Below are 24,340 nucleotides of genomic sequence, written 5' to 3'. Positions count from 1 at the left end.
TATATATATATACATATATATATACATATATATACATATATACATATACATATATATATACATATATACATATATATATATATATATATATATATACATATATACACATATATACATATATACATACATATATACATATATATATACATATACATATATACATATACATACATATATATATATATATATATACATATACATATACATATACATACATATATATACACACACGTTTTCAATTGATTGTCCCTAATCCTCCTATTGTCCTTGTCCAGCTAACCTATCCTGTCCGTCTACTCCCAACCCCTAAGATCCTTTTTGTAGGGGAATAAGGGAGAGACTTGTGTCCTGCCTCGAGGCCCAACAAAGCCTCAGAATAGCCTCCACAGAGTTCAGCAATCTTCCCACAGCGAGTCCAGCGATCGAAGGAGAGCGAAGGGATGGATGGTGCGAAGGGGTACATTCCCAATCTATCCTAGCATTTATTAAACTTTAAACTATCCCCGGGGCTTTTCAACACGCTTGACTCTTTAAACTATTGGTTCTAGAAACCATGATTCCCGTTGCCTATGTTGGTGTCCATTTTCAAGTTGGGCCCTGCCTGCAAATTTTCTCTTGTGCCCTTGCACAATTTCGTGGCTGGGCAGCGTGGCTCAACTGGCAGGGACTTCCGTCTGTCGAACTCAAACTACGGCACCCCCGGGCCCTAAGGCTGTCTCTGAGCTGACCTGCTCCCTATGAACGTGGGGAGTGCCCTTCCCGGCTACTGCCCCGTATATGCCCATGTGGCATCTCGGTGCTACCGGTCCCATTTCCGATGGGCCACCCGTGCCCAGTACACTATCCCGGTCCCTTGGACTGATGGCCTGCTCTGGCCGACTCGCCCGGTGCCCGGGGTGCCCTCTGATCAATACTTACCTTTCCACAGCCACGCGCCCAGCCGGGCAATGGACTCCTGCACCCTTCAAAAAGGTTTTGAGCCTTCTTCCCACACCAACAACAAAACGACCTCGTTTTGGTAAATTTGACTAACCCACTAACTAACATTACACTGACCCCGGGGTCCCTTGGGTGGGATTCACTCCTCCCCCCAATTATTCATTTGCACCATGCACTCCACTCACACACTCGGGACCGCTGTCCTACATTCACTTATTGTACACAATTTTTTCAATTTTTCAATTCACTTCACACTCGAACAACTACGTCCCCCTAACTGGCTCGTGTTAGACAGAAATTGATTTTACGTGGTATGGGTATATCCACCTGACGTTCCAAAATCAGCCGCAATTACAATTTTGGCATGTTTTTTTGTTGGAAATGCAAAAAAAAAAAAAAAAAAAAAAAAAAAAAAAAAAATCGAAATTTTGTTGAAAAAAAAAAAAGTTGCAAAAATTTCTTTTCTCTAACAATTTTTTTTGGGGGGGGTTGGAAATCACTTAAAACATTCCAAAATGCAAAAAAAAAAAAATTCAAATATTTTTTCAAATTGCCCGCCATATTGGATTTTGGACCAAGTCCAAAATCTAATGGCATGATCCTTGGACCAGACCTAACCCCCCCCCCCCACCAAGTTTCGTCAAAATCCGTCGAGGAGTTTTTCCGTTATACTGTTCACAAACAAACAAACAAACAAACAGAAAGGGGTGAAAACAGTAACCTCCATCCATCTTCGATGGCGGAGGTTAATTATTATAATTGTGGCTGATTTTGGAACTTCAGGTGGATATACCCACATAAAATCAATTTCTGTCTCAAGGAATCTAGTTATGTCTAATGAATTGAGTATGTAAAAGTTAAAAGTAAAACGGAAAGTTGCAAACTATAACTGTGAGCACTGTTGATGTCAAATTGAATGAATAGGATATCAGGTTCATTTGAGTGACCTCGCAGTATTGGCGGCAGAGGTTTTGCACTCAACCGAGTGCTCCCCCTCGAGTTATCTCTGTTATCCCCTCGTGTCTCACCCTACACGTTTCCCCTATTATTGTGGTGGCGCCTCTCGTCATCCCGACCTCACCCGTCTCCATTGCGGGCTGAACACATTTTGCACTCCTGGTCGGTTCGGTCACTCTGCCACGTGGTGCCGCCATTATGCCTTCCACCTCTTTCGTACTTGCCTGCAGGCTCAACCCCATGCTCTACATTTCACCTCGCTGTTCGCATATCACCCCTCATCCGGCTTTCCATTCCTGCCAGCATTGCCATCAACTGGCCCATGTCAAATGACCCCGACGAGGCCTATTCGCTTTGTTTGGGCGCGGATCCGCCGGGGGTCGGGAGTGACATTTTATGAAGGAGGGGGTTATTCGCCGCCACCACCGCCGCCCATTACCACCTCTGTGTTTGGTTACGGGGGCACGTCTTCTTGCATGGGGTGTCCTGGGCCATGGGTCCTTCTAACTTTAAATTAGAACCCACCTGAGCCAGCTCATCTTGGCCCGCCATTGTGCGTCTAAGAACAATTTACGCTCTTAATTTGGAGGGAACGGGGGATTTTGCTCCGTACACCCCTGATCCGAATCCCATTAATTTATCTGGGGATGCGGAGGGGCCGAATCGCACTCCTGAACACCAATTTGTTGTGGGCCGGGGTTCAGTGGCGAAAAACGACCACCCGGTGGAGCAGTGGAGTCGTGTCCCACCGAACACCCGGAATTTAGGTCGTGACTCTCGGATAAGTCCGAGAGTTCACGGGTCAATTAGCGGACCGTGGTTGTCAATATTTTGACGGCGTGAGGAAGGATCCACTTGTCTAATTTCAATTTACCCAAGTACTCACACCGTCCAACTACCGGGGAAACCACACCCTCGGCCGACTTTGTCCGAATCGAGTCGCTATCACCGACTCGGATCCGGTGTGACTGAACGGAAGTTACCAAAGCCGCGTCGGACCAATTTACAACACGAACGGCCTTACTAATTCTCAAACCCGCACCATGCTCGGCCAATGGAGGAAAGCACAGAAAACGAGCTGGTACATTCAACATGGGTTTATTACAAATAATAATTGGGAAGGGAAACACAGAGCAGTTATCACGAATAAAAGGCAGGCAATGTACAATGAGCAAAAGCACTTAACAATCCTACTTAAAGACGGGGCCCACGGACGGACACACACACACACACACACACACACACACACACACACACACACACACACACACACACACACACACACACACACACACACACACACACACACACACACACACACACACACACACACACACACACACACACACACACACAACGAAACCAGGATTTTATTGTTCCCCTCGCAGCTGTGAGGAGAGATGAGCTGGAGATCAGAGTAAAAGAGTACCTGCCGTCGCAGGGAAGCGTGCTCGGAAATGCGGCACCTGGTGGCTAATGGTCGTTGGGGCACTCGAACTCCGATCCGTCCACGTGCCGACAAAACCGCCTTCTCCGTGCAGCCATCGACAAGCGCAAAACAACAACCACGGCTCCTTTCGTCCACTCCACTCCTGTCCACAGAACTCTTCGTGCCGACAACAACGACACACGACACACGACACACGAGACCACACACGACACACGAGACCACACACGACACACGACACACGACACACGACACACGAGACACGAGACACGAGACACGAGACACGAGACACGAGACACGACACACGAGACACGAGACACGACACACGACACACGAGACCACACACCACACACCACACACCACACACCACACACCACACACCAATCCCGTTTTTCCACCACTCTTCTGACACTCCTCGGGGGCTATATGTCCTCCCACACGGGGCGGGGCCTTGGCGAGAATCATCTCGCTGTCCGTCCCTCATTGGCCTACGGCCGCACCCTTCCGGGGCGGAGCCGTGGCCCCTGCTCGGTAACCCCAACTATTCCACGCGGCCCCTGCTCGGTAACCCCGACTATTCCACGCGGCCCCTGCTCGGTAACCCCGACTATTCCACGCGGCCCCTGCTCGGTAACCCCGACTATTCCACGCGGCCCCTGCTCGGTAACCCCGACTATTCCACGCGGCCCCTGCTCGGTAACCCCGACTATTCCACGCGGCCCCTGCTCGGTAACCCCGTTATTCCACGCGGCCATGCTCGGTAACCCCAACTATTCCACGTGACCTCGCTCGCGCAAAGAGTAACAGGATCTGCCCTGAGAAAATCGTCGCACCAGAGGAGTTCGTCTGTGGGGATGGTGCGTGATGGGCTGGTTGGGTCGCGCAGATGGGATAGTGGATGTGTGGGATGGAGATGGCTGATGTAATAATCGAACAAAAGACGTCACAACGCACGTTTTCGAGTCTCCCACTCGACGAAAAGGAAAGGAACCGATCTCACACGTACTTACCGGCATAGTTAACTTTGGGAATGAATGTTGAGGGCGCATGGTTTGCAGATTTGTAACAATAGGGACACTATCAGCGGTATAGCCGTGTCCATGATGCAAGGAGAGGGGAGGGAGAGGAGAGAGAGAGGAGAGAGGACAGAGAGGAGAGAGACAGACAGACAGACAGACAGACAGGCAGACCAAGCTCACTACCTTCAGGAGTTCTTTTTGTTATCGTAAAAGGAAAAATTACCCCCGTGTGGGGGTGACGGTCATCTCTATAATACCACAAGTTCTCAATGTTCAGTTATGACCGAAGACTACTGCACAGCTCGAACTGCAGTTTGGTTAAAGATGACTCGGCATTTTGGCACGCGCGCATGAAATTATATTTTGAAAATAAATGCCGACGTTTACATTTCGGGTTTTGAAACTTTTTCACCTTCAGCGGGAAATGTATAAATATAAAAGGCTAAAAATGTGTTTTATATTTATATTTCATTTCTCCTTCCTTCCTTCTTTGCGAATCGTATCGGCGTTTTTGGCCATCTTCCAGATCACGTGACGATCAAATGGGAAGGAAATTAAAAATCTGTCCGGTTAGATACAAGATAATATTTTTTACGATCATAATCAATAAACAGTTGCCGAATATCTTGTAGAATGGCAGACTAGATAGGTGTTGAAAATGGCGATTTTTATAACTTGCGTGACCTCGTTTCCTTGACCCTGACCTTGAACCCAGACAAAGGTTATATCGTTGTGCAACACTCACCGACCTCTACCCACGTACGGAAAGAAAAATTGTTGACGGACGGACGGACGGACTTTTGGTCCAGCTTTATTAGGTCATCTCGGTAGAGATGCCCTAAAAATGGATCTTTGGAAATTGGAATAGCTGTCGGGCATTTTACAGCTAGCACACTTCAACAACCACCTGTACATCTCCCTTCCCTTCCACCCAATGCAAAGCATGACATCAGTATTTGTCACCGATTATAAAACTGTACAAGCACTTTGCAACGAGTTGAAATCTTATACACAGACATATCAGTTTGGTGCTGGATTAAAAAACTAGAACGGCACTCAGTAGAGCGCATACCTCCGCCAGGATGAACAGTTTACGTTTTGTATCCCACCGATGGGCTGGATCTGGATCCACACCTGAACCAAAATCTAATCGGCTTGTCCTCATCACCGACCCAACTCATCCACCTAGTTTTGTCATACGTCCATAACTTCTTGAGATATTGTGCTATATATCGTTTTTGGACCCATCTCTCAGTGGTGAAGAATCACTTAATTCTAGTATCCGGATCTTCACAAAAAAAGAATCAATTTGTGCTTTTTATACACCAAATAAAACGTGTCCAACAAGTTTCAGCTAAATCCATCCATAACTTTTTGAAATAACATGATTATATATATATATATATATATATATATATATATATATATTTGGCCATCTCTCTCAAATAGAAACAGAACTCGACAAGCCGTGAACCCATTGGGTTCCTGTTGTGACAGCGGTTGATGAAAAAAAAAATTTTTTTTTTTAAATATTATTTAGTGGTCAAACTTTAACTTCAAGAAAATTTGAGCATTTACTTCAGGAGTCATCGTTCGGCCAACCGGTTTATCGAGGTATATCAACACATTCTCCATGGTTTGTCCTTGCGCTTTATGGATCGTCATACCAAAACTTAACTGAATCGGGAATTGATTTTTTAATATTTTTTTCATTGCCAGATTTGAACAAAACGAAATACTGCACACCGCAGACTAATGGTGAGTAAGGTGACCCTAAAATTTTTGCGTTTTCGTGTACCGTTTTGGCTGTATTTTGGGAACATACATGATGAGAGTTTTAGTAATATATCGATGTTACGTGAAATGGGGTGGAGGATGCATAGCTCGACTGTGGTAAGTGTAACATGATCCATGTGTTTCAAGTTGGTTACATTGCCATGCACCAGGGACCTGTCAGATCAAGTCATTTTGTCACAAGTGATGCTGAGGAGAAAAGTATATGTAATTTATAGACAGGATAATATTGTATGCATGAACACCTCTTCTTTGTAGGCAGGGCCAGGTGAGGACTTCGTCACAAAAAAAGCATCACATGCTCTAGAAAGGACCGTCACGATCTGTTTGGCCGGGGGGTGCCAGCCACGATGGCGAGATGTGCTGTAGAGCTCGGAACTTTCTACTGGGGCAGCCCTGTGGGCGGAATGCCCTGCAGGAGGATAGGGCTTCTCCCAGAAGGGCGAACAGAAACATGAGAGCATGCGGTCTGGGGTGAAGATGATGAGACTTCAGAGGTACGGAGGGCATACCAGAGCTCTCGGCACGTAGGACGACTTGTGTGAGGAAAAAAATCAGGGTGGAGAGGACAAAGAGAGTCACTTTCTGCTTTCTCTTTTCTTTGGTGCTCTTGTGGCTGGTTTGCTTAAATCGCTGGTGCTCGTCCTCTTACTCCTGTGAAAAACAATAGGCTGTAGGAAGTCCTGCATCTACATTCTATGCAGAGTTAAAGGAAAGTCCTCACCTGCAATCATCTTGTTTGTACAAGTGTGATCTGTGACACCTGGTGTGCATCAGGTTTTATTTATTTCTCATCCATGTACAGGAGTGCATATTCCCTTCTCAGTCTCTCTGCGTCTATTGATTTGTACGGTTTGTTCCGAACTGCTCATCACATCCACCTCTTCCCCTGTATTCTTCAGAAATAAACCTTTTAAAAATTACCCCCGTGTGGGGGTGACAGTCATCTCTATAATACCACAAGTTCTCAATGTTCAGTTATGACCGAAGACTACTGCATAGCTCGAACTGCAGTTTGGTTAAAGATGACTCGGCATTTTGGCGCGCGCGCACGAAATTATATTTTGAAAATAAATGCCGACGTTTACATTTCGGGTTTTGAAACTTTGCACCTTCGGCGGAAAATGTATAAATATACAAGGTCAGCTGCTATGCAATGACACCATTCACTAACTTTTACCATGCCCAGTAGAGAATATATAGCCTCCTGAAGGTAGGACAGTTTTTGCAAACTTTGAAGTCACGTGACGTGAAAACGAAAGCGAAATTCGAAAATCCGTCCCGACCAAATTTAGATATTGTCCCATACATTAATATGCCACAATCAAATTCAACATCGCTTGAGAAATGTAGGAGATAGAATTTGAAAATCGGCATTTTAGCAACTTCAAAGGCCTCGTGACCTTGACCTTCGGTGACCTTAAGTCATACCATCGTGTACGTCTCATCGACCTCTATCAGGATCACTAATGACCAGATCTCCTGCTTCAACTTCATTGTGAACGGACGGATGAAGGACATCGACACCCATATTATTAGGTCATGCTCGAAGAGATGACCTAAAAAGGTAAGAAAACGTGTTCGATCCATCTGAATCCTGGGTGTCCGCCGTCAATTTTGTTTCATTTGGGCGACCTTGGGAACGCGCTGCTCTGGTGCTTGCTCGCATACCTGACCATGGAGACCTTAGGTATGGTAAAGTTGCAAATCAAATAGTAATAAACAGTTAAATCATTTGTCGGACGGAAGAGCATGGTACTGAGGCATGACAATATATAAATATTTTTATATCCATATTCAAGGCTCATGGAAGAGCAAGAACACAGAATAATGGATCAGGCTACGAAGGAAGGGGGTGGGGGAAATGCCAACAGCGGGGCAGAGGGAGAAAATAGATGGAGACAGAGAAGCAAGGGTTGCAGGAAAGGAAAAGGGATGGGGAGAATGCAAATGGTGCACAAGCAAAAAAAAAAATTGGGGGGGGGGGGTGGGGTGCTTTAAACAGGTGTACAAAATATCATGGATTTGGATGAAGGATGGTCTGTGATGGTGGTGAACAGCTGGCTTGAAGAGCTGGAGGGAAGAATGATAGTGAAGAGAATGGGGAAGATGATTCCACAGGTGGGAAAGAGGAACAAATGAGTGCAGGTGTCCCATTCATGCTAAATGAGTCCTATTTATTCTGTATTTTGGTCGTTTAACTGAAAGGGGGTTACTGGTGGATCACATGCATCCTGCAGATACCTGGAGAGTGAGAGAGAACACCAACCTGTCGGCGATGGCAAAGTAAGACTCAGTTTCATCACGAGAGATTTCTTTGATCATGAAGGCCTTAGTTTCCATGGCATCCAGCTAAGCAAGGTGTGAGGCAGGGGCACCAGCTCAGAGGGGAGAGCAGTACTCGATCAATAATGAAGAATCACTTTAAAAATTCGAATATCCGGATCGTCACCAAAATATAATCAATATGTCATTGTCACACACTCAACCTGTCCACAAAGTTTCGGCCGAATCCATCCAAAACTTTTTGAGATAGTCTGCTCAAACATAACATCCGTACACCTTCAGTGACGGAGGTAAAGATCACCAACGGTTTTGTTTGTCAAATCAAGGTTTATTCCTCAACAACAAAAATATATTGAATTTCCAAATTACCCCCAAAAGTGACCAGAATAAAATGTGTAAGATACAAGCACTATTCACCTTCACCGTGGTACATGAATATGCTCACAGATTGCCTGAGGCCAAAGACAAAGACAAACATAAAATAAAAAGCTTCCCATCTCTGAGCAAGAGGAAAAAAAAAGAAAAAAAAAAAAGTTATTTTCAAAAATTCATCGACTGTTCCGATAAAAAAAATGCACTCTGCAACGTGAAGTGTATACAAACATTTGAAATCAAATATTTATCATAAAACTAGTCCACTCACCCTTACTGCATCGAGCTCAATGGGTTCATCTCTTGCATACATCCCATTTATTCATTCATTTTAGATCCTTTTTGAATGTAGTCGGCATTCAGTACAAAAAGGATGCGTCAAGGGCCATTTAATTTTCTCTCTTTTTTTTTTAAACTTTTTACCATAATCTCAACCCTTAAAGCACAACTTCCCTTCCTGCTGTCTGCGATAGCGTTCCTGAACTCACACCATGCACGAGCGCAGACAATAAAGTATCGAGATGGAAGGAAGGGTAAAACAAACAAACAATGGATTTTATAAACTGAAAGCCGATAACAGTGTCGGTTAACCGCATTGGTACCCAACTTAGAACTATGGTTGATACTCATCGGCTTTCAGTTAAATGACAAAAATCCGATTATTTGACTTGTCCGCCGAAGCAGACCAATGGCACAGCGTTCACGAAGACTTGGTGTTCCATTGTAAAAACCGGCAAACTTTGGCTATTTCCTCATCATAAAGGATGTGATCATTTGCAACATGAGTGCATACACTCATACGTGCCCAGGATGCCAAAAAAAAAAGAAAAAAAGAAAATAACATGACAAGTGCAACGAGGGACAGGAAAGACAAACAAACAAAACATACGTGGGCGAAGCAAAGCGGAAGCATTTTGTGACGGGATTGAACAGAAACCCCCATTTTATAAGCTTCCAAGACGCACAGACAAAAGCTGTATCCTATTTTACTACGGTACTCAACGTGCAATGCTGAGAAGATAAAACAGCATTCCAAAGAGCAGGATAACAAAGATGAGGAAAGGGGGAATAAATGGGACAAAATGATGACACCTTCCTCTCGGGACCGATTCGGACGTTTCGGTCCATTTTGAGTCGGTTCTGTGCAGAGTCGTTTTCCTTTGTGTGTGTGTCCCCCAGCTTGAGAACGTTACCCTGAGGATATTTCCAATTATACATGTTACAGTTGATCGGTGACTCCGCACGTCCTTCTGTAGCGCCAGCAGGACATTTCATTCGAGCTCTCCATTTTTAAATCCTCCCCGTGGTATGTAAGCATGTCGATTGTCCACCCTTTCCCTCAGCTTGCTACGTGCTTTGACCACGATCCCGGATGGTGGAATGTCCTCCTGTGGCAACTTTTTAAACGAACTTTGGGTTGGTTCTGTGTAAAATGCAGACCTGGTCCGGTAACCCTGGGACTCATCAGCGTACTTATCAAAGGGAGATCGAGCACCCTCTTCTTCTTCACCACGGGAGAAGATTGTGTTTTGTGTTGTATGTAAATTATATTCCACATTTCTATCATCCGACTCTGGCTGCCTCTCTCCATAAACTGTATACTTGGTCTGGTAACCCTGGGATTCATCGGAGTACTTATCAAAAGGCGATCGAACACCCTCTCCTTCTTCTTCACCACGATGGGAGAAGATTGTGTTTCGTGTTGTATGTGAAACATATTCCACATTTCCATCATCTGACTCTGGCTGCGAGTCTCCATAAATTGTATACTTGGTCCGGTAGCCCTGGGATTCATCGGCGTACTTATCAAAGGGTGATCGAGCACCCCTCTTTTCTTCTTCTTCTTCACCACGGGAGAAGATCGTGTTTTGTGTTGAATGCGAATTATATTCCACATTTCCATCATCCGACTCTGCATTTCCATCAGAAGAGTCTCTGTCAAAGTGGTGCCTCCTCTCATGGGACGAGTAATAACTCTTTTGGTTATTAATCTCGGGATAACCCCTTTCCTCCACTTGCAACTTTCCCACTTGCTTCCACGGAAAATCGTCTTTTTCAGATTCAATGTTACGATTAAATTGATAATTCTTCATTTGAGGTCCGGCTCCAACCATTAGCCTACTTCTTTCCAGGCCACCCCTGTTCTCCGTATATTCGGTCTTCTTTCTCTCCACAATGCCTGTGATGTTGTCTGGCAAGTCCGATGCAGAAATTACGTGGGATTGGTTTTTAGGTGGCCACTCTGTGTGTTTGATTCTCCCCACGGAATAATCCCTTCTCGGTGACTCGCTTCTGTGGAGATGCTGAGGAGCGAATTCTGAATTCACCTCGTCTCTCTCGTGCGACTCGAGCCTTTCTTCATACACTCTTGGAGCAAGTTCTGAATTCACCTCGTCTCTCTCAGTTCTCCTCTCAAACCTGCTTGGAATGAATTTTGAACCCTCCTTCTCCTCTCTATTGTGCCACTCAATGCTTCTCTCGTGCATATTTGAAGCCGTTCGAGGCACACCTTTCCACGAATGGTCGACTATATCCAGTGCCCCTTCTTTGATCTCAACTTCATCATATGGTTCCCCTTCTGAAAAGGAGAAATTGCCTGCAGGTGCTTGGTGAACAAACGAATTGCTTTCTCTGGAGTGCAGCTGTGAATCCTCCTCAAGGAAAATGCTTTTATCAACCTCACTGGTGCTTCTCCATTTTTGAGAATAATCATCACCATCAAAATTCGATTTTTTAAACTCACTCACATTCTCATATGAAAGTTTCCTTGGGGGCCAATCAGGCTTAAACTTCGTTGTGTGAATTTCCCCGTTTGGTGGGCTGCGTGTGTCTTCTTGTTGTGGAGGCCACTTGACATTCACGGATCCTTTCTTCGGGTGCTCCAATCCATCAGGACCTTCCCAGTTAAGAGAGGTCGGACACTCCTCCCTGATAAATTCCCTTGAATTAGCCCTTCTCTCTGAGTTTTCTTTTGGGGGCCAATCTGCCTTTTGTAATAGTTTCACAAGATTCTGCCTTGGAGAGATTTTGGATACATCCACGGGAGGCCAAACTACCTTTCGTGTGGGGACGTTAGAAAAATTGTCATTATATACATCCCTTCCAAAACTGTCTGACGATTCATCTTCCTTGATCTCTCCACTGTAAGCAGTGTGTTCAACTTTCCAATCTTGTCGGCTCTCAAATCTACCACTGCCTGGTGGAGAGCTGTGCAGGTCCCCAGAACTCTGTTGTCCAAGCACTACCGAATCTGCAAAGTCCTGTTTCGCAGAATAGCAAGATAGAATCTGGGTACCATCAACTTCAGGTGTTGGCAAGGCAGCCCGTTCTTTAATGACAACATCATTCCAGTTTCCCTCTGCACTGGCATCTTCATGCCATTGTAGCCTTGGAACCATAACAGACGAAGCATCCTTTCTGACCGAGTCGATTTTCTGCTTCCAGAGTTCCTTGTGCTGCCTGCGTCCAAACCCCTCATCATAGTTTCCCTTTGACTTGAACAGTTGCTCATAATGTGGTTTGCAATAAACATTTCCATGGAGAGATGCAAACTTTCCAATACTGCATGACACACACAAACACAGAAAGAGCAAAGTAATGTGAACAGATTTACAAACAGAATAGAACATTCATCATTCTTCATATGCCATGGCTTATTGCAATTTGAACATAAACTCCAATTTCATTTCCATAAAATGTGGGAATCTTAACTTTGCACCAGACAAATGTAAATGATACTATGTATGGGTTGGCCTGGCAGGATAGCACTCACCTCTCTGAGCTGTCAAGCCTGGGTTTGTGTTTTACAGGCTCCCCGATTCATCAATATGTGCCGTCCCTCCAGTGGACGATAAACGTGAGTCCCATCTGCCAACATTAGTTGGTGGATGTTAAACATCCCACTCTATGTCCTTTGCAAAGAGTAGGTGAGCTTTCGCTGGCACCTGACCAAATTCCAAATTACTTCCCTAACTACCAATGGGAGAACAATGGCAAACCACCCAGCATAACCCATGCCAGGAAACTGCTTTGGCAGCACCAACACTCTATAAAGAGTATCATCATGTACGAGTTGTCATTCATCTATCCTCACGCACACAAAGCGACAAGTGGGTTTAAGTAATCGCTTCATGTCTGTCCGTATGTCTACAAATGTCAGTTTATGATTGAGGAACAATTTATTTAAATTGAATGTTCTATTTTTAACACAAATTAGAATATGAATTTGAAGACAAACCTGTAATGTTACAGTACTTTGTCTCTGAATTTGTCCCGATTGCATGTGCGCAGATAAAAAAAAAATTTTTGACTGTCTGGCAGTGAAACAAAATTGAAAAAAAATAAATAAATCATTCTAAACAGGAAACTTACTGTTTTTAAGGATGTCACAAGGGATACAAACAACAAGCACAAATAACTCACGTAACGTGTTAGGGTGGTGTAATACACACGATACATCAACAGCAGTAAATTTATGAATTAAATTTATTTAGAAGACTGACAATCTTTATTTAATTTCAATTGAATGATGTACTTGAACACTGTCAAACACAAATCCCTTCTTGTCACTTCCAAAAACCTCCATTTTGCAGGACTTGGACACATTAAATAAGGTGGTGTATAAGACTGCTTCAATAACACCAAACTTCCAGAATTATTTATTTATTTTTAACGATCTTTAAAAATCATCATTTTATTAAAATTGCAGTATATATTTGAACACTACGCAGAGTAGCATGTCCGATGAACTCTCTAGTTTTACTTCTAATCATTCATTAAGTTTCTTCTGAGGGCTCAGCGCAGGGTCTGCCAAGCAAATGACTGATAGAGGTAGATCAAATAACAACGCGACATTATGAATCCGAGCTTCAAGCTTGGTTCCTTTCCACGCAGCATGGATCCCCTTGGACAAAAAAAAAAAAAAAAAAAAATCATCTATGGTCACTTAGATATCCTATTGGCATACGTTTCTACTTCCTGGTCAGTTTCACACACGTTGTTTAAAAGAGTTGAACATTAACCTAAGTTTTGAGTGAAAGTTCATGTACCATGAAATTTAATTCAGAAATTTGCATGCTCTATGCAAAGTATCGGATACAGTTTGAGTGAAAGTGGGGGGGGGGGGGGAATAAATAAGAACTTTACATCATTTTGATAATTCAATCTGTGACAAGAAACATGGTTTTCAGTGTTTAAACATGCACAGATGACAGGCAAACAAAAACAGGCCAAAAAAAACAAAAATACAAAGGCCCCCAGATGGTGAATTAGTCAAAAATGTTTAAATAAAATAAAATAAAAAAATAAAAAATAAAAAACAAAACAAGGGAGTTCATGGAATGCCTTACCCCACGTAGTCTTGAGAAAAGAAAAAAAAAAAAAAGAGGACATTGGAAGGGTCTTTTCAACTCTTGCTTTGTGTTTCCGATCTATATTTTCTTAGCCAAAATTTTGTCTGTATCTCGATATTCTCCAACGCCGAGAGCGGCAAATTTGATTGGTCAAGACGACGTAAACATTTGTGCAAGTCCTGCTAAGCCTGGGGTTCTCGGAGGTATTTAAAAAGCAATTTGTGTTCTGCAGCGTTCAAATATATAATTCAATTGAAATAAAACAAAAAACTTTTTTTGGGAAGTTTACCGCCTTTGATGTGCCTTCTCTTACATCACCTTATTTAACACATTCATGTCCATTTGTGTTCTTTATGAGGTCCCTAAAAACAGTAAAACTTTCCTGTTTGGAATGATTTTCAATTTTGTTTGACTGCCAGACATGCAGACAGATTGAAACAATTACCTTACTCCTCTGTGCATGTGCGGCCGGGACGAGATTCCATACAATTTGCCAAATTCAGAGCCAAAGTACTGTTAAACTGCAGGTTCATGTTCAAAATATACAATTCAATTGAAATAAAGTTGTTCCTCAATCATAGACCGCCACACAGACAAACAGAGTGAAAATGGGGGAAAACAACAACATTATACCCTTTGCATGTGGGGTATTAAATAAATAAAAACAGAAAAAACACAATTTTCATTTCCTGCACCATTCACAATTTTTACAGCGGTGAAATGCGGTGAATTTGACAAAGAACCGACCTCAGCGTCCTGGAACAATGGCTGCAGCGAAAGCATGGCCGGTGATAAATGCGCTCGTTGGCCATCAGTCGGTCCATGGGGTAGACCGTCTTGTTGCAAATGACACAGATTTCCTTCACCGGACTTTGAAACCCCTAGCGCGAGACAAAATTGGGAACATAATTTGAGTGAAGGGTGATGCGGCCATCAAAATCAACATGATGTAGATTCAGGTCTATTAAGACAGCTTGAGAAAGGTGAGGGAGTGGAGAAGAAACAGAAGTATAAGAAGCAGAAGCAGAAGCAGAAACACAAATTTACAGTTGAACGTCGATAATCATCATGATAACCCGAAAATAGGACGATGGGGATGAAAGAACAAACAAACAAACAAACTTCTCGTTGGTCTGTCAATCATGCATTGACTTCAAACAACTTGTGTTGGCTTGTTGGCCACTCCCATCTTAGCAAACAGCTCATGATTCTGAGAACTCAAGTACAAATCCTGTAGACAAATGTCAAAAAAAAAAAGTCCTTGTGATAAATTTAAAAATAAAACGACATTTCGTAATGCATGGAATGTACGAGTTCGTCCACGAGCTTTGATCAATGCAAAAAAAATGCAAAGCCCTTCAGGGTCCGCTTTGTATTCGGGCTTCTTCTTCAGTCCAGATGCTAAACATAACAATAATAGTTAAATATACCATCAGAGATGGGGAATCCCCCACCATTGAATGAAAAAGGTCATACATATTCCAGATAATGAGGGAGGTGAATTGGAAACAAGACACCATTTGGTCATCATCTCGAAAAAGTTCCCCAGCGGTGAAAACATAACCAACCTCCATTCATCGCAGAGGGAAAAATTGACCATTTTAAGTGACCTTGACCTTTTGACGTCAAAACCAGTAGGCTTCAGTGACCCAATATGCAAACACTGCTCAAATTTCAAGTCAATCGGATTAAAAGAAATAAAAATAAATAAATAAAACAATCGGCTTTGAGCTTTTGGTTGCTGAACCAATTCAGTGACCCAACATGCAAATTCTATAAATTTCAGGTCAACTGGATGAAAATTGAAGATTTTATAACGTTGACATTTTACCTTTTGACCAAATTATTAATTTGTTTTCTCCATATTCTCATAATATAGCTTTGTTGAAAATTTGACAACAAAAACTCAAATGGTAAAAAAGAAAGTTATGGCTCAGACAGACAGACACACACGAATGCAAAACCTTGTCTCCACTGCGTGGGGGACGGGCTAAAGATCGAAATTTAAAAATAAATTCTATATTTTGGCATCAATGCTGTAGTTATATTAATGAAGAGTAAATATTGCTTTCCGTGCCGTCAGTGAATGATAGAAACGTGCACCATCATGTCACCCCGAGTTTGACTCTGCATAAACTGAATGGATGTCGATCGGTGGGGCACATGTCGCCTCACTTTTAGGAGGAGGGGTTGCAGCACATCAAATCCCCTCCCAACATTTTTGGCAAAATAAAATGGGAACATTGTTTACACCTCAATAGACCGTTGTTTGCTGACGTGGATGTTTTCCGAAGGGGGTGGTGGTGGTGGTCAATGTAAATGTTTAGATCAATTTACTGTTGCTCATATCCCTTTCTTGCCGACTTCCTTTTTTTCGTTTTTTTGTTTTGTTCCTATTCCTTTTTTTTTGGACTGTACACAAAATAAAAATGAACCCCTTCCAATCCCCCCAAAGTAGTTTTCCCAGAAAAGGTAGCACAAGTGGCCCTAAAGTGCGCAGAATCCAGAACCGGGCCCAAACCCCACACCGCACTGGCTTCGTGCTATGCACTCAAATGACCCCAGCAATCGAAACGCGTGATAAACTGTAGACCTGGCCCTGCGATTTACCTGTGTACTTATCAAATGGCGAGGGAGAACCCCCTGCTTCTTAATCTTCTTCTTCGCCACAAGAGAAAAAGTTCGTTATGTGTTGTATGCGAATTCTGTTCACTTAGTGTTTTACAACAAAAACATTCCATCGTTTTAATTAAATACAATAAGGTGAAACTATGAGCATTAAAATAAATAAAACACAAAACATCCACAAAGAGATCAGAAACCTTGTGTAAACCAATTTGATAATGCTTCAAATACCACAAGACTTACACAAGTTGCCTTGGGGGAAGGAGTCCCAAAGCCTGGAACATCGTCTCCGAGTGAGATCATCGCTTTTATAGATGTTGGGCACAAGCCGTCCCCACTCCTGCAAACAAGGAAACACGTAAACATTGTTTACACAAAACCAAAAAATAAATAAAACATAATAAAATAAAATAAAAAAACTTACATAAATTAAATCAACGTAGAAATTTAGCCTGGTTGGGATCGAGCACGATTGGGGTATTCACACACAAAAAAAAAGTTCCACCAACAAGTTGTTACTGCTTTCTGATCCCTCAATGTAGAGACCAACAGGAAGGAACAGACCTCGTCTCAAGCGAAGCTCGATCACCTCACGCCGACTTCCTCGGGCTAAAAAGGCCCGGTTTGCACACCCAGTACACAAGCAGCGAGTCAACGTTTATCAGTGTCAACCACGTCGCTCCACAACCAACACCGTTCATGAATACAAGCCGTGACAAGCGGAATGCATTAATCTCGTTTGTGTGTACGTTTACCCTTTACATTTAAATGACAAATAATGTTAAAATAGACATACCACGCACACGTAGTCATATGTCGGAGACTCATTTAATGTCTACCTCATTCCTCAACTCCCAAGACATGCCAAGAGGCAATCGAGACAAGCAGACCAAAGCAAAAACAGTCATGCCTGGAACACTGTGGTTGCCATAGCAACTGGAAGGAGTCATGTTCATGCCTCCGGGACATGGGCCTGCATGCCAGGCCATGTACGGGCATAACTGACACAAAAAAAGAAAAACAAAGAAATCCAAAAAAGTCAGGCAAAATGCATTTCAAACTTTGAAACCAAAGGTTCAATTAACAACAAATAAATAAATAAATAAACAAATAAATAATTCCCCTCTTCGGCAGCTTAGTGGAGAGCAGGTTTTAAAGTCGGCGCCAAACACTTAGAATATGTCTTCCAATCCACACAAATCTCACCCTCTTACTATCCCTGTCTGAAAGGACCGTCTGGAAAACCATCCAAATCTCCTTTAACAATCATCTTGAGGAAGTTCAGTCATTCAGACTCCTCGGTCTCAGTATCAGCCATGATCTTTCTTGGCAAACCACATTTCAACGGTGGCCTCAAAAGCCAGCCGCCCACTGGGCATCCTCCATCAAACAAAGTCCTTAATCCTGAACTCCTGTCCACTTACAAGGCCTTCATCTGCAGCTGCTCTCCCCTCTGAGCTGGCTCCCCTACCTTACACCTCAGAAACAAAGGCCTTAATGACGCCGAGTCTATAGACCTATCACATCGCCATCACAAATAGGTCGGTGGTCTGCTTGCACCTCTGTTCTGGTTTTGCACCCTCTGACTCCCTCCCCCCCTCAACTAAGGTTTCTGCAGGAAGCACGTGGTCCACCATCAACCTCCCTTCTGGTGAAACTCCCAAAATCCAGAATCACTGCACACCTCCACTCTTTTTCTCTCCAATCTCATTTTTGCCTTCAGGTCTACAAGACAGCTGTTCACCCCAATCTCAGATCATCCCCAATCCAAAACAATGATATTTTCTACCATCGTTAACTCCCCCCCCCCCTCCCTCCCTCCAAATCTCCAGTTTTTCCCTCCTGGGAGTTTTCTGAATCCATCCTGTCCACCCATGCACCCTCTCCAACCCCATACCGATTGTTTGTCCAAGTCGAGCACCCCCTCTACTTTGTCCTTCTACTCTGCTGTGTGTCACCCCCCCCCCCCACTCCGTTGTGTACTGATCTGTTCAGTGTTCTTGCTCTTCAACAAGCCTCGACTCCGTATACCAAAATAAAATAAGTGTGAAGTTTGGATTCCTTGAACAAAAGTAAGTTGTTGTGCCAAACAAAACTGCACAAGGCCTTGGGATAAGGCTAGCAGATAATGAGACTCAGAGAAACGAGGGCAGGAGGATACATCGTGAGGGACAAGGAGAACGATTAAACAAAATTGAGAGAAGGGCACAGATGTGATCCACACGACAATTTAAGGGGTGTGTGTGCTTTCTTGCACTCCTGAACGACTGTTCGAAATGGTGAAAATTTCTGCATGTACTCAGGGTGTGCACGAGAAGTTTTGAGGTGGTCAAAAGAAAGAAAAAAGATTTTTTTTAAATGATTCATAACCTGGAGATTCAATGTGGGAGGAGAGGGGAAAGGGGAGCACCCCAATTCACTTTGTGCAAATATATCTGGCATGGTGCCCCCATCCAATGGGAGAGGGTATTACAAGTCATAATTTTTTTAAAAAAAATAATAAAAATAACCAATTCTAGGGATAATTAACCTGTCTGTAAGGAGGTGTTCTTCACTAGTTCCATAAACATTTGAACAGACACTTGTACATTCCATAAACCTTTCTACCATGACCAGGTGTGGAGCATCTGCCAGGTTAGTGGGGTTCACCAAGGCTCCAAAGGAATCCAGTAAAAGGGAGGAATTCTAAACATCGGCACGATTGCTATGAATTGGTGGTGTACATCATCTTAGATGGGAGATAAAGGTTAACCATTCCTGCCATTGGTATGTTACACCCAAGATACCACAGGAACAAATGGTGAAAACAGGATCCATGGAAGCACGAGTTTGCCTCGGGAGAGGAAAGGGGGGGGAGGGCGGGGGGGGGATGTTATAAAAACCTTATTATCTCAGGTTCCTTTGAAAGAGCTACAGTAACAGTGGATGAGACAGAATTTCATCTTCATCCTAAGGCAAAATGGCTTCATGCCCTGGAACACGCCCCACTCAACACCTTCGCTGCGCTCAACACCTGATCTCACGGGGCCGCGATGTTGCACGTGTTGGGGTAAGCTACCATACAGGTACGTTTCATTTGGCAAAGAAACCATTTTAAAACATCATACAAAATAATATTATTTAAAACAATTATATTAGTTCAAAATCCCAGAATGAGTGAGGGGGTTTGAAAATAAATAAATTTTAAAAATAATGGTAGGGGATGGTGAGGATCAAACCAATTTTGGATGAATGAATCATGGGCATCACGTGAAGGTAAGTATTCACTGAAGAGTGGAGCAAACAAATAACCTCAAAAACAACGAGAAGGGCACTCGGTAGAGCGCATACCTCCGCCACGCATTGCCTGATCCACTCGAACATATCGAGCCCAATACTTTTTTGAAATGTCAGGCTATGTATCGTTTTTTTTTTGGCCTTACCTCTCGATGGTGAAGAAGTTTTAAAAAGTTTTTTTTTATTTTTTACCCGGATCTTCACCAAAATCGAATCAATTAGTCCTCATCATACACCCAACATGCCCACGAAGTTTCATCCGAATCCGGCCAAAACTTTTTGGAGATATCATGCAAACAGACAGACGAGGGGGTGAAAACACTACCTGCGTCCATCTTCGGTGGCAGAGGTAATAATCGTTTTGTTTGAAGGGCTTTAAACAATTTGACACCGTCGACGTCACCGGTTCTGGATGTAATGCAAGTGTTCGTTCAAAAACAAATATTGGGTCTTCAGAAGCACACAGAGATGCCACCATGTCAAATTGCTGTGAGTAGGATGGTCTCATAAGGACCGACAAGGTCCAAATGTTAACGTCCACAGGAAGGGTGTTGTCACGACGAGATGTGCAGAGATAACATGCTTAGCTTTAGACGATCTAATCCGGGTTCGAGTCCCAACTAGACTATAAACGGGCAGGCTTCGCAGATGTGGAATTGCATCACCAAGCGCGCCGTCTCTCAGACGGACGTTAAGGTGGGTGTACTGGGGTACTGTGTGCCAGATTTAGTTGTTGCACGTTGAAGGTCCCACGGTGCCTTTTGTGAATAGGAGGCGAGTTATCGCCGGTACCCTGATAAATTACAAGTTGTTGCCATAATCACCTTCAGTGAAATGACAGGCACGGTCAGCCGGTTCGTGAAAGACTTTGGCTAAAATATTCCCCAGCAGACCCCACGAGAGGGGGAAGTAGGGTGCTAATAAATCGGGCGTCGTTCCCCAAAACACACGGGCGTTAATCTAGCCATCTTGTACACGGATGACAGCAACTTTAGTGATAGTCCCACAATTGGAGTCAAATTTTTTTTTATATAAAAACAACATGGGAAGAGTTTATATTTTCTATACAAGATGGAGGGTTGTTGCAGAGTGAGGTGACATGGGGTAAAAAGTCAACGGAATGACAGTAGGGCATCAGTCAGACACACCGAGCACTGGAATGAATAAACAGGACGACAAGGAGACGGACAGCAATCTGCAATTTAGAGGGTCGGGTTAATGAGGGTGGAAAAGGTCAAGGTGTGGGCTGGGGAATAGCACGAGACGGTGGAGCACTGCCTGCTTCAAGCCCTTGAGGGAAGAGTGCGATTGAACAGACCGTAAAAGGAAGTTTCACAAAATGGAGAGAAGAGGAACAAAGGGAGTTGAAGTCTGCAGAGAGCCTGGGTGTTGTCGGCTTAACCAGGATGGTCGTTACTGGAAGAACATGTGTGTCCTGAAGTCTCGACTCGAATTTGTGCTTTTAAAACAGCATGCAGATGGTCAATGGCCTCTCACTCTGAGGGATGAGCAACATGCCAATAAATAAATAAAGTCACACGTCTACCACAAGAACAAAAACACCCCTCACCCTCACCCTAACACCCCCTCACCCTCACCCTAATCCTAATACCTCCTCACCCTCACCCTAATCCTAATACCCCCTCACCCTAACCCTAACAGCCCTCACCCTCACCCTAACACCCCCTAACTCTAACACCCCTCACCGTAATCCTAACACCCCCTCACCCCAACACCCCCTAACCCTAACACCCTCTCACCCCAACACCCCTCACGCTAACACCTCCTCACCCTAACCCCAACACCCCCTCATTCCAAAGGAAACCCAGCATAGCAACAGAAACATATCATTTCCGGATAATAATAATAAAAACCGTGCCAGCACCGTGCCAACACTGTGCCAGCACCGTGCCAACAACCCTGGTGAATCATTACTCACGATAACCGTTCAAGCCGCGCTCCACATGCGATTTTAAACCTTTCAGTAATAAAACTACTATTTTCGAGTTCAAACTCGTTAACCAACTCCGAGTGTATGAACGATGTCCGTGAGTCAGATCCGTGCCGGGTTCACAAAACCGCACAACCAAACAGATCAGGAACAAGGGGGGCACAAAAAACATCAATCCTAACCCCCCTCAACCCCCCCCCCCCCCCATCACGACACTCGTGGTAAGTTTACTATCGAAATGAACTACTCACAACCGAGATCAAAACTAACTCCTTCAACGTCTACACACACACGTCTGCATGTCGTCTCGTTCACACACACACACACACACACACACACACACACACACACACACAATGGTCCGATGAACGATCCAAACGACGACGCTCTGGTGAAGCTCATGAACCGCGCCGTGCCACATCGGACAAGCTGAATAACCGCGCCGTGCCACATCGGACAAGCTGAATAACCGCGCCGTGCCACATCGGACAAGCTGAATAACCGCGCCGTGCCACATCGGACAACAGGACAAACCTTGAAAAGCCGGAGACAAAGTCCTTCCCAACGATCCCGAAGTTCACTGTTTCCGGAGAACAGCGCGAGCCGCCTCACCACTCGCAAACCACACCCACCATCTCAAGACTCCCGGGGTCCGCACCCGCTCATTGGCATCCGCCTCGGGATGGTACCTTGTGATTGGCTATTAAGTCAATGGTCCTCACCGATTGGCAGACAATGGAAACGCGTGTTCAAGCCATTAAAATGGTTTTTGTTGTTGTTTTGTTTTGTTGTCGTGTGCACCGACATAAATAGAGACCGGTAACAGCAAAATGTCAAAAAACGTCATCTCTTTATGACGAACGCCGAATGGTGCAATTTGTGACACTGCCCTGCCCCAACCCGTGGACTCGATACTTTCACCTCTCCTCCCATTTCCTCCTTCCCTTGTTCCCAAACTTCTCCAAGACCTCCCACCCGATCCTTCCTCTCCTGTCTGTCATCCTTCCTTCTTTCATCTCAATAAACGACTGTCCTTGTGCTGCGAGGACTCTGTCACACACACACACACACACACACACACACACACACACACACACACACACACACACACACACACACACACACACACACACACACGAGGAGGAGGTGGAGTTTGAAGCGACAGAATTTTATCGATCAATAAAAACCAATCTCTTGATATGTATGTCCAAAGGTCCTCTCGGGACCAACCAATGTCTCACGGCAAGTTAGGCAGACAAAGTGTGCGTTGCATTTTGCTCCCATTTTCATGATATAGGACGAAGAGACAATGGAGTTCCAAACTTCTACTCACCGCTCAAGGTCGATGACTTGTCTCGTCTGTAATAAGCTTGAGAGTGGGTGAATACAGTCACAAGTTCAATAAGAAGCAAGACTCACATAGGGAGAAAGGGAGACTCTCCGTCCATCGTGTATTTGGAAGGGCTTTCGAACATGCTCTCAACCGTCGATGGAATCGTTCCACGAGCCCACGACGTGACGGGTGATAAGCTGTGGTTCGGGTTCTATTACTGCCGAGTGGATCACGCAGACCTTGGAAAAGTGCTGATTCAAACTGACGACATCAGTCTGTGGTTATTGGTGAGGGTGCACCAAACACAGCTACTCAATGTGAGATGAATACTTGTGCTACCATCTCTGCCGTCTGATCAGGGATGGGTATTGCGATCGGCCAACGAGTAAAACGATCAATGCGTGTGAGCAGGTACGTATTGTCATCTGATGGAACTAGAGGTCCAACTAGATCAATGTGAACGTGGTCGAATGTAGCGTCTGGTGGAGAAACGTGCCAAGAGGAGACCTGACGTGTCCATTTATTTTGGATCTCTGACCTGCTATGCAGGTTCTGCACTAGTCTCTGACGTCACGATTCACTCCCTGCCAGACAAAACGTCGAGTCACCAAATGTTGAGTGGTCTGATACCAGGGTGAGACAAATTGTGCAGAGCGTCAAAAACTGCACATCAATACTCGCTCAGGACGTAAGGGTGGTGAGGATCACCTGTGGAAACGTCGCAGACAATCCGACCCTCAGAAGTGAGGAGTGGTACCTCTTTGAACTTGAGTGCCGTTGAATTGGTTTTCAGCCTTTGTAGCTCCTCATCACGCTGTTGGGCTTCAGCTATGGTCGTGAAATCGATGATGTGAGATGCATCCCGAGCATTTACATCAACTCGGGAGAGTACGTCTGCTGCAGAGTTCTTTTTGCCGCTGATGTGCCTCAAAGACCGTTGTGAACTGGGAGATGAAATCAAGATGTCGCACTTCTCTTGGAGAGTGACGA

General features: G+C 44.2%; 1 protein-coding gene and 1 long non-coding RNA gene across 6 annotated transcripts in view; both read right to left on the bottom strand.

Moving 5' to 3' along the window:
• LOC147027307 (uncharacterized) overlaps positions 1–5,676 on the bottom strand; it is a 42,686-nt gene extending 37,010 nt beyond the window's left edge. For both annotated transcript variants that reach the window (XR_015056986.1, XR_015056985.1), the window contains exon 1: positions 3,326–5,676. This is a non-coding gene — a long non-coding RNA (uncharacterized LOC147027307). The remainder of the gene's footprint in view (positions 1–3,325) is intronic.
• Positions 5,677–8,749: 3,073 nt separating this feature from the next.
• The window catches only part of LOC147027305 (uncharacterized), a 43,609-nt gene continuing 28,018 nt past the window's right edge, over positions 8,750–24,340 (bottom strand). Inside the window, exons 1-5 of one of the 4 annotated variants that reach the window (XM_085876610.1) lie at positions 22,552–22,672; positions 21,385–21,564; positions 17,034–17,130; positions 14,913–15,046; positions 8,750–12,375 (exon numbers count right to left, since the gene is read on the bottom strand). In XM_085876610.1, coding sequence (XP_085732736.1) covers positions 10,086–12,375; positions 14,913–15,046; positions 17,034–17,093 — 2,484 coding nt within the window. In that variant the 5' untranslated portion in view covers positions 17,094–17,130; positions 21,385–21,564; positions 22,552–22,672 and the 3' untranslated portion in view covers positions 8,750–10,085. Of the gene's footprint in view, positions 12,376–14,912; positions 15,047–17,033; positions 17,131–17,354; positions 17,502–21,384; positions 21,565–22,551; positions 22,705–24,340 lie in introns of those variants that run through there. The other 3 variants (XM_085876609.1, XM_085876611.1, XM_085876612.1) reach the window with 3 other exon arrangements.

This window comes from Eptatretus burgeri, chromosome 4 (genome assembly GCF_056783735.1).
Source record: "Eptatretus burgeri isolate ZD-2024b chromosome 4, Ebu_testis_v1, whole genome shotgun sequence".
NCBI classification, from domain to species: Eukaryota; Metazoa; Chordata; class Myxini; order Myxiniformes; family Myxinidae; genus Eptatretus; species Eptatretus burgeri.
The sequence above is the reverse complement of the archived record's forward strand: the minus strand, read 5'-3'. Positions and strand labels throughout refer to the sequence as shown.